Source organism: Branchiostoma belcheri, unplaced genomic scaffold (genome assembly GCF_001625305.1).
Source record: "Branchiostoma belcheri isolate BF01 breed outbred unplaced genomic scaffold, Haploidv18h27 scaffold87, whole genome shotgun sequence".
In the NCBI taxonomy this organism is placed as follows: Eukaryota; Metazoa; Chordata; class Leptocardii; order Amphioxiformes; family Branchiostomatidae; genus Branchiostoma; species Branchiostoma belcheri.
The window spans coordinates 925,567-939,727 of NW_017804542.1; the positions used below are offsets into that span (position 1 = coordinate 925,567).

The following is a 14,161-nucleotide window of genomic DNA, read 5'->3' on the forward strand; positions in this document are numbered from 1 at the left end:
CCTATGGATGCGCTAATAGCGCATTATTCAAGTTGGCACCGTCTCAAGAAAGCAGTGGCCTGGATCATCAAGGTAAAGCAAGCCCTCAGGCAGAAGAACAAGGCCACTGAAGTCGGATTGACAATGCACGATCTCAAACAAGCTGAAGGAGCTATTTTCAAACACGTGCAGCACAGATACTACCATCAGGAGATAGTATCGTTAGAGAGGTCGAAGGATGCAGGAGTAGCATCTACCAGCAGCGTCTACAAGCTAAACCCAATATTAGGAGAAGACGGTTTGCTGAGAGTGGGCGGGAGACTTGACATGTCGTCTCTGTCAGAAGAAGAGAAGCATCCCATAATACTCCCTAAGGAGTCAGCAGTAACGCCGCTGATCATACGGAGTATACACGAGGAAGTAGGCCACATGGGGAGAAACTACGTGACGGCCAAAGTGCGAGAGCGCTATTGGATACCACAGAGTAGCACGCTGATCAGAAAGATAATCAGCAGGTGCGTTACCTGTCGACGTCATCACGGCAAAACGGGAGAACAGAAGATGGCCGATCTACCATCACACAGAGTCACACCGGATGAACCACCGTTCACCAATGTAGGCGTTGACTACTTCGGCCCTTTTGAAGTAAAAAGAGGTCGCAGTATCGTGAAGCGATATGGAGTCATCTTCACCTGCACCACAACCCGAGCAGTTCACTTGGAGAAAGCAGACTCCCTAGACACGGATAGCTGCATCAATGCCTTGCGGAGATTCATCGCAAGACGAGGACAAGTCAAACAAATATGGTCAGATAACGGAACCAACCTCGTGGGGGCAAAGGCCGAGCTAAAGAAGGAGATAGCAGGGTGGAACCAAGACAAGATTAAGGACGCCTTACTGCAGAAGGAAGTGGACTGGAAGTTCAGCCCACCTAAAGGATCGCATTTCGGCGGCGTTTGGGAGCGACAGATACGCACAATAAGACAGGTGCTGAATGCGATCATGAAGAAGAATCCACTAGATGACGAAGGATTACACACTTTGCTGTGCGAAGCTGAAAGCATAGTAAACGGAAGACCAATAACGGCAGTTAACAATGAAGTTGATGACCTGGAAGCGTTGACGCCCAACCGTCTCCTGACTATGAAAATGAAGACTTCGCTGCCGCCAAACCTAACCAGCAAGAACGACCTGTATGCCAGACGCAGATGGAAACAGGTGCAGTATCTTGCCGACTTATTCTGGAAACGATGGTCGCAGGAGTATCTCACGTCACTACAGGAGCGGCAGAAATGGGGCAAACAAAGGCAAAACCTTGCCGTGGGAGATATAGTTCTCCTGAAAGATGAAACCTCACCGCGAAGTTGCTGGCCGTTAGGCAGGGTGCTGGAAGTGACTCACCACAGCGACGGACTAGTGCGTAGAGTAAAAGTAAAGACGCAAAACAACGTCCTCGAGAGACCAATCGACAAACTATGTGTACTGCTGTAAGCTGGAAGTTAAAGTAGGAAACTATTGCATGCTATTTCTACTAACGATGAGTTATTAAGTTACTAATGTTATAAGGAAGTTGGCTCGTAATGTGTAAGGTAAAATTGCCCAACGGACAATTTGGGGGCCAGTGTAAGTGCCAACTTCCAAATTTGAATTTCCCGCCAGTAGATTAAGTTAGTATAGCTTCCCGCCAAATCCCTGCCCCCCCTGAGCACCAGGGTGGGGAGCCCGTCTGTCTGGGACTTAGGTAGACAAGGCGACAGGCAGTGCATAAGGCACAAGCAGAGAGACAGAAGTCTGGTGTGGTTCGTGAGTTAGGACCAAAAAGGCCTGGGCACAGAAGTCCCAGGAAAGACCAGAAGAGGATTACAAAGGCCCGGATACCAAGGATCCAGGAAATCCAAAAGGGGTATTCCAGAGGCCTGGATACAAGGATCCAGGAAATCCAGAAAAGGATTATCAAAGGCCTGGATAGAGAGGGTCCAGGAGATACCAGAGGATATTCTGTGGAAGGACGATGAGACCATACCAGTTTTACGTCAAGAACTCGTCAAGAACTCGCCAGGAACTCGCCAAGAACTAGCCAAGAATTCACCAGGAACTTGCTAAGAACTTGTGCTTTGTTCCTCGAATTGGGATCAAGAAGTCAAACTGCCCTAGGAATACAATTACCAACAAGAACTCTACCAGCAAATTCAGAAACATCGAACTTATACGGCGGAAGTAGAACAGGGCGGATTTCAGTTTGTATTACTAACTCTACTGAAGATTAAACATTTATGACGTATTCCAATCAGTTTGTACGACTTCTTCCCTGAAGACCAACAGAGGTGAGTTCGGTAACACTTCCTCACACGTCCATCCCATGCAGAATAGCAGCAGCCACAGTAATAAAGTGGTGCTGCGCCTACAACACCCGTTTTGTACAGTAAGAGCAAGCTGCGTAAGACCGGACTGTAAGGTTTGAATCCAGACCCGTCTCTTCAGAGCCCACAACCTCAGATTCTCAGTCGACAACCCTAACCATAAGCCCACCTTTAGGCGTAACACATAAGTTTTGTACAGTAAGCACATAACCGGGCTAGTACTGTACTGTTTGAGCCCAGAACCTTCAGGTTCTGAGTCGACAACCCTCACCACAACACCACCTTGCCGCCCTTCCCAGGTACAACCTGTAGACTCGACCAGCCTGTCTGCGCTGAAGTCCCGCTGTTCGGACTGCGACTCGCTCATCTCCACCAGCCCGATCGTCTCTCTGGCGCTCAGCCCCGGCCTCAGGCTGCACAAGCCCGTAGACATCACCGTGCCGTGCCCGCTCAACCCCGCGGGCAACTGGGCACGCGACCCCACCAGGCCGGGCACGGCTGGACTCGGCGGGTAGGTACGGGGTTGGGGTACGGAGTAGCTGGGGTACCGCGCTAGGGTACAGGGTTGGGATACAGGGTAGCTGTTTGTTGTTGTTCGTTAGGTTTGATAGGATGTATGGATGTTGTACGACGTGACCTGAGTGACATCTCGCTCTCACAGACACAGCAGCTGGCTGAAACTGAAAACAGGGAGTGAGGAAAGTCAAATGCCCTTCCCAGGGACGCAGTGTCTAGCCAAGAATGACAGGGATCGAACCCGAGCCCCAATCCAGTAACGTCCTCTTTATTTCCCAATCCTCCGCACCAGGTCCCGTAAGCTTGGCGGCTCGTCCCTCCGGCGTGTGCTAATGGGCCTGGCCATGCAGACATCCCTCCCGGTACCGAAGAGAAGCCTGGCTGCCTACGATAACCTGGCTAGAAATAACGCTGTTCTTTCTCCCCACCTCCCCATTATTCAGGTCCCGTAAGCTGGGCGGCACATCCCCGCGGCCTGGTAGCGCGCCGGCCGGCCGGACCAGCCTGATGGAAGAGGGCGACAACGGGGACGACTTCCTGCACCTGCTGGGGTTACCAAATCCAGTCTAGCTTAAAAGTAACGCTGTTTTTTCTTCACGCCTCCGCACCAGGTCCCGTAAGCTTGGCGGCACGTCCCCGCGGCCCGATAGTGCGCCAGCCGGCAGGACCAGCCTTATGGAGGAGGGAGACAACGGCGACGACTTCCTGCACCTGCTGGGGTTAGCAAATTCAGTCTAGCTGATAAGTAACGCTGTTTTCTCTCCCTACCTCCGCACCAGGTCCCGTAAGCTAGGCGGTACGTCTCCGCGGCCCGGCAGTGCCCCAGCCGGTAGGACCAGCCTGATGGAGGAGGGAGACAACGGGGACGACTTTCTGCACCTGCTGGGCCAGCCCGAGGGCGAGGAGGCCTGGGCCGAGGTCATGGGCGTCAGGTTCCGGCAGAACAAGAAGGGCCTCGTCACGTTCGAGACAGACGAGCTGCTGGGAAAGTACGTACGAGCTATTTGTCTATTGACCGCGTTAAGATTCTTGTACCTGCACAAGTGGTCTCCGTTACATAAGTACCACCTGGCCTCTTTTTGGTGGTCCCATTTTAGTCCTAATTCGAATTCAATGGACACAGGCATTAATAATCTTGTCTATATAGTGAACACCTGTCCGTTTTCATCGTCCCTTGCACCCTGTAAGGGGATAGCTACCAGTAGCAAAGAGAGATACAATGAATCGCTTAGGTACTAGTTTTTGGCATGATATAACTAGCTGCTACCGCTTGACGAATTCAATTCAATTTGCTAAACACCACCCACCCTCCTCTACACCTCCCAGGTTCATCGTCTTGCGGACCGCTGACCCCGCCGCCGAGCAGTACCAGGGCGTGACGGAGGCGTTCCCGCGGCTGCTGGAGACGTCGCTGGGGCTGACGGACGCGCGGCTCATCCTGCGCACGAAGACGGGCGACCCCGAGCGGGCCGTGGTGCGCTGCGTACCGGCACGGGACGTGCGGGAGGCAGAACTGCAGCTGGACCAGGCAGGGTACGAGGAGGCCGAGCCCAGCAAGGAGGTAAACAGTTTGCTCACAGTCATATATAGTCATACAGCATATGCTATGGCCGAGCCCAGCCATTGCTAGCAAGGAGGTAAAGTCTGTTCAGTCATATATATAGTCCTACAGGTTCTGCTATGTCAGTCAGTTAGTTATTCAGTCAATCAGTCAGTCAGCCAGCCAGTCAGTCATACATATGACCTTCTTCGGTAAAAGCTTACTTGATATCAACCCATGGCTATGGTAGCAAGCAAGTCTACTCACAGTTATGCGACCTGTCTACATGTATTATATACAGCACCATGCATATCTAGTTCTATGCCTGGATGAGTTAGGGTTAGGATCAGACACGGTTCTAGTTAGTTCTTGCATATCCAATCATGTAGATTTGCCCCAGGGCTGGGTCTTAGATACAACACAGCCACCACTACTGCCTTCTTCAGAACTTGTCCATCCGGACAGTGAGTTCAGCACCAAGGACAGAGCCAGCCTCCTTCCTAATCCCAATGGAAGTCTGGGCATATATACTGAATCACACTGAATCAGACCTCTCACTGTAGACACAGTGGTCTTGCTACAATTCCGTGAACTTCACACCGTCATCGCATGGTTATTGTCATTTATTGTTTAAACGCCCACTGTTTTTCAATATCTTATCGACTTATCGTCGCGTGTTACCCCCGGCAGGTTCTGCTGAAGGACGGAGACGAGCTGGTGCTGAAGTTCTCGGGGAACGTGAGCAGAGACACGGACGGGGACAGCAGGGACTCCGTCAGACTCACGTTCTACAGCCAGAGGCGGACTCAGGCGCACTTCTACATCAAGGAGGTGATCTAACCTTACAGTTGATCAGACAGTACTTCTCTATTATTAACCTTTACTTTTACATTAAAATGTCTTTGACACTGCTGTACATCCACTTGGAATGTGAAAGACATTGACGTCGCGCCCGCTGATTTAGGAAACAAAAGATATATAACTAATAGGACTGCATCTGTAGTATCAATGTATATTATCATAATTACACCCCTACTATGATCTAACACCCATATGTTCCTGGAACACTGAGTTTCCGAAACATAGGGGTGTTTATTTGTTCATTTGAATTTACCACAAGTGTGGAAGGGAGGACAAAACAGGTGCACCTCTACAAGTTGTCCTCCCAAAAGGTGTCGAAACCTGTAGTCATTGCAACATCAACAACATCTTGGGGAATAGACTAAAGCTGCCTGGACTCCAGGCTAGAAAAGTTTGTATTTTAACGGCGATTTTCTCTGCTAACCCGCAGGTAAACGAGTTCGGTAACTACAGCTCCCCGTGCTACCGGGGCATGGTGCGGTTCTACGGCACCCGGCGCCGCGTTGGGAAGCCCGGCCCGGAGGACGCCGACCGGGGCCCGCCCGATGTCATCAAGAACGCCTTCCTGGGGGACGCGGTGGAGGAGGGGCTGGACAGCATCTGTAAGCTGCCTGTTACCCTGCCCAAGGTACGCTTTGTCCCAGCTTCAAGCACCACTATAATGAAAACCCTGCATGCACTTATCGTAAAGAGTACTTCTGTATGTCTGTGTATGTCTTGTGTTAAGATCCAATAAACCAGTCTACTACTACTACTAGTACTTGGGACCAGGCCAGATCCTCGGCGCCAGGGCCAATGTGACAGAAAGAAAGTTTTACCACAGATGCTCATCACTTCTTGAGTTACGCTGTATGCTGTTCCAAAGTTTAAGATACATGTAAAACTCAAGACTGCGATTCAAAGGAAAGTCGCTATAAAGTACAAATGACTACCCAGTCCAAAACCTACCACTCGCGGAATCAGAACCTGAAAAAAAATTTATAAAAACTGGATTTTCCTAGTGCAATACCACAGAAGGGCGTTAGGAGGCCCATAACATACTTAGTACCATAATATGATTAAGGATCTGATCTGTTGATTTTCCTCTTCTTGCAGAGAGAGCGGGACCCTCCAAGGCCCCCTAGCGCCTACCGAAAACTCATCGAGTCACAAGGTGGGCATCTTTAGCTTTTTTTTAAATCATACATTGAAAATAATGATTTAATATATCCAACGATATTCTGTTAATGTGTAATATAGGATTTAAACATGTAAAAAGGTCACATGTACTTCTATAAGTAAACTATAATCATTTATGAACAGCTAGATGTGCAAAGGTTAAGTGTAACAGGTTGTTCAGTGTAATGTACCCAGCTGCCGCTGCGCCGCGTGCCTGCGAAGCTGGGCAGTTATTCGTGCTATATTCAGACTTCAGAAACAGATAAAGGTAAAGAGTATCACAGAAAACTGTACAATACAAACTGTACAGTAACATTCCGCGTTCCTTGTCTCCCAGGTCCGTTAGTGAACGACTGGCTGCAGTGGTTAGCCTCGGAGATAGACGAGGACTGGGACCTGCTGGGCCACCACCTGCGCGTCAAGCGGTCCCGTCTGCAGCACATCAAGAGGAACAACCCGGAGGTGACTGCACATGGATCTTATCTAGCCTTTATCTAACTTTTGTCTAGCCGCTAGTTGGGCCGGCAGCCCTGTCTGTTACTGCTGAATCAATAAATAAATAAATAAATAAATCGAAATACATAGAAATATCCCCCCTCCCCATAGACTTCTTTAGCTGGCAGTTTTGTTTCTACGGGCGGTGGTTTCTTTTCAGAAGCAGCTAGGGGCTTCATCGGGGGGTGAGCTAAATCCATGGAGTTGACTACGCCCTTCTGGCATGCTCTAGCCAATTCAAAGTTTACACCACTACAAAGTTTGCACAGGAGACTATCTTTCATCCTCAACCCCTGACTTGAATGTGTTAACCTTTAGAAACTTTCTATGTATCAACTTAACAACTTATGTAACAACTTAAATGGCAAATTTTGCGAATGTACAGATGTATGATATCTATAAAATGTCCACTTCTTGTGACCTGTACCTAACCCAGTGTGTGTGTGTATCACTCACACTCACTATCCTGGTTTAGATTATACTGCTGCCGTGTGTATGTACAATAAAGTTGATTAATTAATTAATTCATTCATTATTCTATTCATTTATTCATCCCTTCCAGGACCTTCAGCAGCAGGCGTTCGACATGCTGTACTCGTGGCGGAAGAGCCTTCCTGCCGCCGCCGACAAGATCGGCAAGCTGTGCCGCGCGCTGTCGCGGGTCGGCCGCAGGGACCTGGCCGAGGAGCTCAGGGAGAGATACTCAGACCATCGCAAGAAGAACGGCAAGGCGTAGGGCCTTGGGGGGAAAGAGCTTTATCCAGAATCATGCTCAAGCACGGTTCTGGATGGTATTTGGCATAATTTGCGTATCCAGAACCATGCCTGGAACAATCTCTGGAACGGTTCTGGATAGTCCTACCATCGGAAGATGAATGGCAAGGCCTAGGGCCTGTCGTGTTAAAAATGCTTTATCAAGAACCAGGCTTTATCCAGAACCATGCTCCGGCACGGTTCTGGATAGTCCTTGTCAGTATCCAGAACCGTGCCTTGACAGAACCATGTCCATTCTCAGATGCGGTTCTGGATAGTACATGCGTATTCTCGGCACGGTTCTGGATAGTACATGCGTATCCAGAACCGTGCCCTACCAGAACGATGCTTATGAACGGTTCTGGATAGTACAGATGTATCCAGATCCGAACCGTGCCTGGCAAAATATGTTAAATATGAGAAATGTACAGAAGGATGTTGAAATGTAAGAAAATGTATAACTGTTCACAAACACAAATGTACAAAATAAATAGAGCATCAGCTACTAACTTGTTACATTATATTGTTGCTCTTGCCTTACTGGTGAATATAACACTGTTCAATAGCATTAACGGAAATAAAACATTATCTTAGCATAATGCATACAATGCATACATTGACATAAGATGAGCATGAGATAAGAATTACGAGAAATGAAGAAACTTGTAATGAATACTTGTTCTGTTGATAATGTACGTCTAAATGGTTTATTTTCGATTTTGTCGGCTCCTTGGTTGTATTTTATGGCAGATTTTTGTGCAGGCACAAGTTTTTGCTTTTTGTAACACACAGACGAAGTTTGCAATGAATTTGCAACACAAACTTGATTGAGTCCACAAATCTTGCTGTGCATGCAATGTCAATGTATTGCTCGCAATAAACCAGTCATTCATAAATTCGTCTTTCCTTCGATCATTCATTCAATATTTGTACTTTGAAGTCAGTATACTATAGCCAGTTTATAAAATAGATGAGTTCTATAGAAAAGAACATGCATGCATCCGCCTCCCGGGCAGTGGTATCCACACTAAACTAGACAGGTATCATTTCGAAAACAAGTGCACAGTGATATACCTTGATACCGGATACGGCTGAGGAGGGCTTCGCCTGTAGTGAGCCGGTCTAGTCGCCTCCGACGTGCTTGAATCAGAGTCAAGTGCTCCCAGCGTTTGTCCAAGTTGTAATGAAACACATGGTACAGAATGTAACCCGACACCACATGGTGTGTGCTGCAGTTAGCATGGCGTGGTACCACTATTTAAAGTGACGTCTGGTCAACTACAAACATCTTATTGGTTTCAATAAGAATAATATGAAGACGAAACGGAGCAAAAACAATACACTTACCTTCCGTCAAACTTCATGCTGGAACCTGCATACACGTTGGGGGAGGGGGTGGTGCAGTTGCTGCCAAAGGTAGTCGGCCTGAAGGAAAGAACAGATCAATCTAATACTGATATGAACTTGCATACACACTCCTTCTACTTCAGTTTTGTTTTCTGAGAGGTTTACTATGTTGCATACTCGCCATACTCTGCACAAAGATGTTCTATCATATCTCTGCAGGCTGTTGAAGTCACGTTTGTTGCATTTGGCCGTCTGAAAATCAAATTTCGCGCCAGAGTTTGACCTTTGCCCCGGATATGCTATTTTCAACCTGTACTTTAGACGTAAAATATTTGCACGAACTTTGTTTACCTCTACATAAAGCTTGAACTAATTTAGATTAGTCATGTAAATCACGTTTTATATGATATAAGATTCGCCAGTCACACCTTGGTCATTTCAAGTTTCCCGCCAGAACGTGACCTCTGCACCGGAAGTGCTTGCTCTCGTCAGGAAGCGGACCACAACAGACAGAAATATCGTCTGACGGAGGCGACAAGTCGGCATCGATCCCGCTTTTCCCGCTAAAACGTGAGTAAAGAGCCCGTCTCTTATCGCTAAATCGGCTCCCTAAGCCGTCTGTATGGCCTGGGACACACTGTGAAGCTGGCAGATAGTTTGGGCGAGTTAAAAGCGGCGTAGAGTAGAGATATTTTCGTGGCGAGTATTTGGAGCTAGTGGTGCTTGCCAGATAAAATGTTGTGTTACAAGCTGGGTGTTGTTTTTACTCAAGTTACAACAAATTGGTATTTTTGCTGTCACTCACTGCTTGTACTGCAATTAAGCACAGATTGTGCAGCATGTAGGTAGGGAAAATAGTAAAGAAGTCTGGAAAAACGTGTAAAACAGTGCGTTGTCAATGGTTACAATATGTGACCGTTTTAACACAGTAATAGGGGCGGGTCTACCGTATCAACTGCTAGCTATATGCATTCGCTTTTACCTAATTAAGTACAACTGTGCAGGGCTTGACATCCAGTTGGAAATTTTGGAAATGGTTCACAGAAAAAAATTTGGACGCACAACACGAAATAAATATTTAGAATATCAGAAAAATGTAATCACAAACCTTTAATACTGCCTCTCAGCTTGAGTCTGAAATTCAAAAGCTAGATTCAAAATTTTTAACTAGTAGTAGTAGTAGTCATGTACAATGTATTATACAGCAAAGGATTTCTTGTCATTTTTGTGAACTAAGCACACCCTAGAACATAAAATTGTTTGAACCATTACTTGAAAGAAACACTAGAAAAGTCATTGTTGTCAGTGTGCTGCAAAGTAGAAGTACATGTATACTATGATGAATACAAAATTATAATATCATGAAACACATCCGTTGTCCAAAGTGGCCTGATTTCCAGGACAGGAAGTCAGATATTTTTACAACTGTCACAATGTAAACATATTTTACTTCTGAGTTAAGGGTAGGGTGTCATGTGTTCAGTCTGACACTGAAGCGGAGAGGGCCTGCATGCCCTTTTTCGTGAGGCATGATCAGGCCTTTTTAACCTCCGTAATCCATAGGCAGCCGCCCCAAAACATTGTACTTTGTAAATTAGTACATTAGCCGCAACATGTAATTGTCCATTATCAGCTCTCAGAATTTGAAAAAAATTCAAAATGGTCAGCAAAAATTTTGCGTAATTCATAATTACTACCCCCATGCAGGCCCTCATTGAAATGTTGTTTAGTTTGGTCTGCTTGAGTCCAATACTGTAATTCCTGATTTTTTCACGGTACTTTTATGTTCACTGTTTTCACTGTCACTTCTATACCTTGAACTTGTCATTACAGTCAACAAGTAATTCCTGCACTTTCTTTTCCTGCAACTGTCGCCACCGTGAATATAAAATTCCGTGAACATGTCAATTTTTCTCAGACCATAAACTTTTGAACATAAAGTGAATTACAACTTATATGATAGACTGAAATCAGTAATTTCATTGTTTTTTGTCAAACTAGGAACAGAGAATTTTACTCAGGGATAAAAGAACCAATCAGACGAGCCTGCAGGGGTCAGAGGTCGACAAATCCAAGATGGTGGAGGTGGAGACGTCGACCTTCGAGGCGCGGAACCTGTTCAAGGACTCCTTCAAGATCCTGCGGCAGCTGTATGAGGACGAGGAGCTGTGTGACACCATGCTCAAGGTTAGTGTGTGTGTGGTCTTGTTTGTTTGTTTGTTCCTGCGACAGCTGTACGAGGATGAGGAGCTGTGTGACACCATGCTCAAGGTTAGTAATTAAATGTTAGCCTCTACCAGGCTTCGGTAGGCGGCTGGAAAGAGCAGAAATTGGTCAAATAGAGAGATAACATACGAGGGGAGTTGGTCCGCCAGAGAGAACATTTTTCCTCTTTTCAGCCATCTCTTGAAACCTGGTAGAGGCTAAATAAATGTGTGTGGTCTTTGTAACAGAGAATTTTTCAAACTAGTACGGAATTTGGGGTAGGTTGGAATTAGGGCACCCCCCATTATATAAAATGCACCAATTTGCAGGAGGAGGAATGAGGCCATAAAGGCTTATCCTATGCCTCTCTGTACATAGCATCTATCTTCTCTGTCACAACAAGTGGAAGAACCATTTGCTGGTTAGAGATCACTTTCACTTTACCTTTTACTAATAGGTTGGAGAGAAGGGGATCCACTGCCACAGAGTTGTCCTGGCGGCCTGCTCACCCTACTTCTTCTCCATGTTCACATCAGGCATGGGGGAATGTTATCAGGACACGGTAAGGCTGGCTATCTGTACTTGTATCTATATAATATATGCATCTGTACTTAGTCTTGTACCTGCAGCTGTATCTGTGCTTGTAATTGTTCCCAGGACATGGTAGGACTGACTATCTAGCTGTACCTGTAAAGTTGTTAAGATACAGATCAGTGCCTTGGCCTGAACTTCATGATCAAGTGTGCCTGTATCTAAATGTGTAAATTTGTTTAGATACAGGTCTGGGTCTGAATGTCAAGTATACATGTATCCGTATTTTTCTAGTTGGAATCTGAAGAGTTTAAGTGCAACAGGTCCCATATCTTTATCTGAATCAATTTGAAACATTAATGGACACTGTAGTTTCATCTCAAAGATAACAGTGTAGTAAACTGTGCACGTAAAAACTTGGAAGTCTTCTGAAGATTTGCTTTCAGATAGTGACAACAAAGACAGCTGGGTACTGGATATATTATAGGTAATTGGTATAGAAAACTACCCGGTCCCTAACCCTCCGTACCTGAACATCTTTCAGGTGACCATCAAGGACATAGACAGCTACGCGCTGGAGCAGATCGTGCGGTTTGCGTACACCTCGAAGGTTGTCATGACGACAGAAAACGTGCAGTCTCTGCTGTACGCAGCCTGTCTGCTGCAGGTGGAGGTTCTGGCCAAGGCCTGCTGCGACTTCATGAAGGTAATTATTGATCCTGATCAGTTATAGGTTATTGATTGTTGTCATGACGACAGAAAACGTGCAGTCTCTGCTGTACGCAGCCTGCCTGCTGCAGGTGGAGGTTCTGGCCAAGGCCTGCTGCGACTTCATGAAGGTGGGAATTATTGATCCAGATCAATCAAAATGCATCTGAATGAATCATTGCTGTAATCGTCATCCATTAATTGCAAATAATGTATCCATATATTATGTGATTTGTGTATCTTGTAAAATGATACGATTTACAACAATGCATTTTGATGTATGGCATCTTTTTTCAGAGCTCCCATTTGTAGTTGATGAATGATAATGGTTTTCTGAAGATAGAGGTGAATCCAGGCTACAAACTCTTGAGCAGGAGGCCTGACAGCAAGAATTGTGTAACACAGTCTCAGATACATTATCTTGGTAGATTTCTTATTATTAAATGTCTCAGCTATTTGTATTGTTATTAGTAGTGTTGTTTAAATTTTCATTTTAGTGTCACTCAATGGAGGGGACTTTAAAAGCAATCTTTATCACCCATTCCCCCCCTAACCTATTTATTGTGACATACGGAAAATTCAACTAGACATTTGCCCTCCTGTCCAGGCCCACCTGCACCCAGCTAACTGCCTGGGGATCCGCATGTTTGCAGAGCAGCACAACCGCATGGAACTGATGAAGTGTGCCGACAAACACTCCTGCGATAACTTCTTAGACGTTATACAACACGACGAGTTCCTACAGGTGAGACTGTAAAGGTTTGTGTGTGGGGGGGGGGAGGGGGGTATAAACAGTGGAGCCCATCCCTCTCCTTCCACTGCCTCCCAGACATAAGTCAGGTACTCATTTTACACCAGTGTGGATGAGGAAAGTTGTGCAAAGTGTATTTTCCAAGGGCGCAATGTCTAGCCAGGACGGCAAGTAATCAAACCCGTGGCCTCTCAATCTCCTGTCTACTTGCCTTAGTCACTGTGGATGTGTCATTCATTGACAGAAGAGCTGGTCTGATGAAAGTCTTGTTGTCTTGTTTTGTTGTTCCTCCCACAGGTGAGTGCGAGCCACCTGACAGCCATGATCAGCTCCTCAGACCTGAATTTAGACGCGGAGGAACAGGTGTAGTAGTATGGGTAAGCGGGTGAAGTCTGCCATCTCTGATTTCCTTGTGTTTATCCCCCAGGTGAGTGCGAGTCACCTGACAGCCATGATCAGCTCCTCAGACCTGAATGTGGACGCAGAGGAGCAGGTGTATGAGGCCGTCATGAAGTGGGTGAAACACGACATTGCCACGAGGAAACAGCACGTCTCTGATATCTTCAGGTACTTACTTCATCATTATCATCTATCGGCCCTTGTTGGGGCCAGGATAAGGCAGCGTATAACTGCACTCCAGTACTTACTGTACATACTTACTTACTCAGGGCACAAAACACTTCTTTCTGCATGCCTGCATGGATCTGATTCTGAATCTCATTTCTTCATTTTCTTCCTGCCGTAACGTTATGTAGCAAATGGCAGGACAGACTTGGAGTTGAATGAATGAATGAATGAATGAATGAATGAATGAATGAATGAATGAATGAACGAACAGTTGGTATTAGTCTCTTTAAATACCGGTAAGCACTCATCTTATCTAGGTAGGTTGTAGAACGAATATGTTGTACTAGTTAACATATATATATATATATATATATATATATATATATATTA

At 46.1% G+C, this 14,161-nt stretch overlaps 2 protein-coding genes across 3 annotated transcripts in view; both read left to right on the top strand.

Moving 5' to 3' along the window:
• Positions 1–11: 11 nt before the first annotated feature.
• On the top strand, positions 12–8,554 carry LOC109487243. The gene is made up of 10 exons (XM_019791226.1): positions 12–1,458; positions 2,639–2,850; positions 3,299–3,406; positions 3,635–3,844; positions 4,182–4,416; positions 5,086–5,226; positions 5,687–5,884; positions 6,352–6,409; positions 6,752–6,876; positions 7,472–8,554. Exons 1-10 carry the CDS (start codon positions 124–126, stop codon positions 7,643–7,645), a joined length of 2,796 nt encoding a protein of 931 aa, XP_019646785.1. The 5' UTR covers positions 12–123; the 3' UTR covers positions 7,646–8,554.
• A 932-nt stretch (positions 8,555–9,486) lies between these two features.
• LOC109487270 (kelch-like protein 8) overlaps positions 9,487–14,161 on the top strand; it is a 14,112-nt gene continuing 9,437 nt past the window's right edge. The window contains exons 1-6 of one of the 2 annotated variants that reach the window (XM_019791255.1): positions 9,487–9,579; positions 11,011–11,196; positions 11,672–11,776; positions 12,290–12,412; positions 12,546–12,584; positions 13,061–13,198. In XM_019791255.1, the coding sequence (XP_019646814.1) occupies positions 11,086–11,196; positions 11,672–11,776; positions 12,290–12,412; positions 12,546–12,584; positions 13,061–13,198 (516 nt within the window). In that variant the 5' untranslated portion in view covers positions 9,487–9,579; positions 11,011–11,085. Of the gene's footprint in view, positions 9,580–11,010; positions 11,197–11,671; positions 11,777–12,289; positions 12,452–12,545; positions 12,585–13,060; positions 13,199–14,161 lie in introns of both variants that reach the window. The other variant, XM_019791254.1, reaches the window with a different exon arrangement.

Bases quoted from the DNA above. Each gene is read 5' to 3' on its own strand.
- LOC109487243 (XM_019791226.1), top strand. From the start codon at position 124: ATGCACGATCTCAAACAAGCTGAAGGAGCTATTTTCAAACACGTGCAG. The intron at 3,845-4,181 runs GTACGTACGAGC...TACACCTCCCAG, and splicing joins ACAGACGAGCTGCTGGGAAA to GTTCATCGTCTTGCGGACCG. The intron at 4,417-5,085 runs GTAAACAGTTTG...TACCCCCGGCAG, and splicing joins AGGCCGAGCCCAGCAAGGAG to GTTCTGCTGAAGGACGGAGA.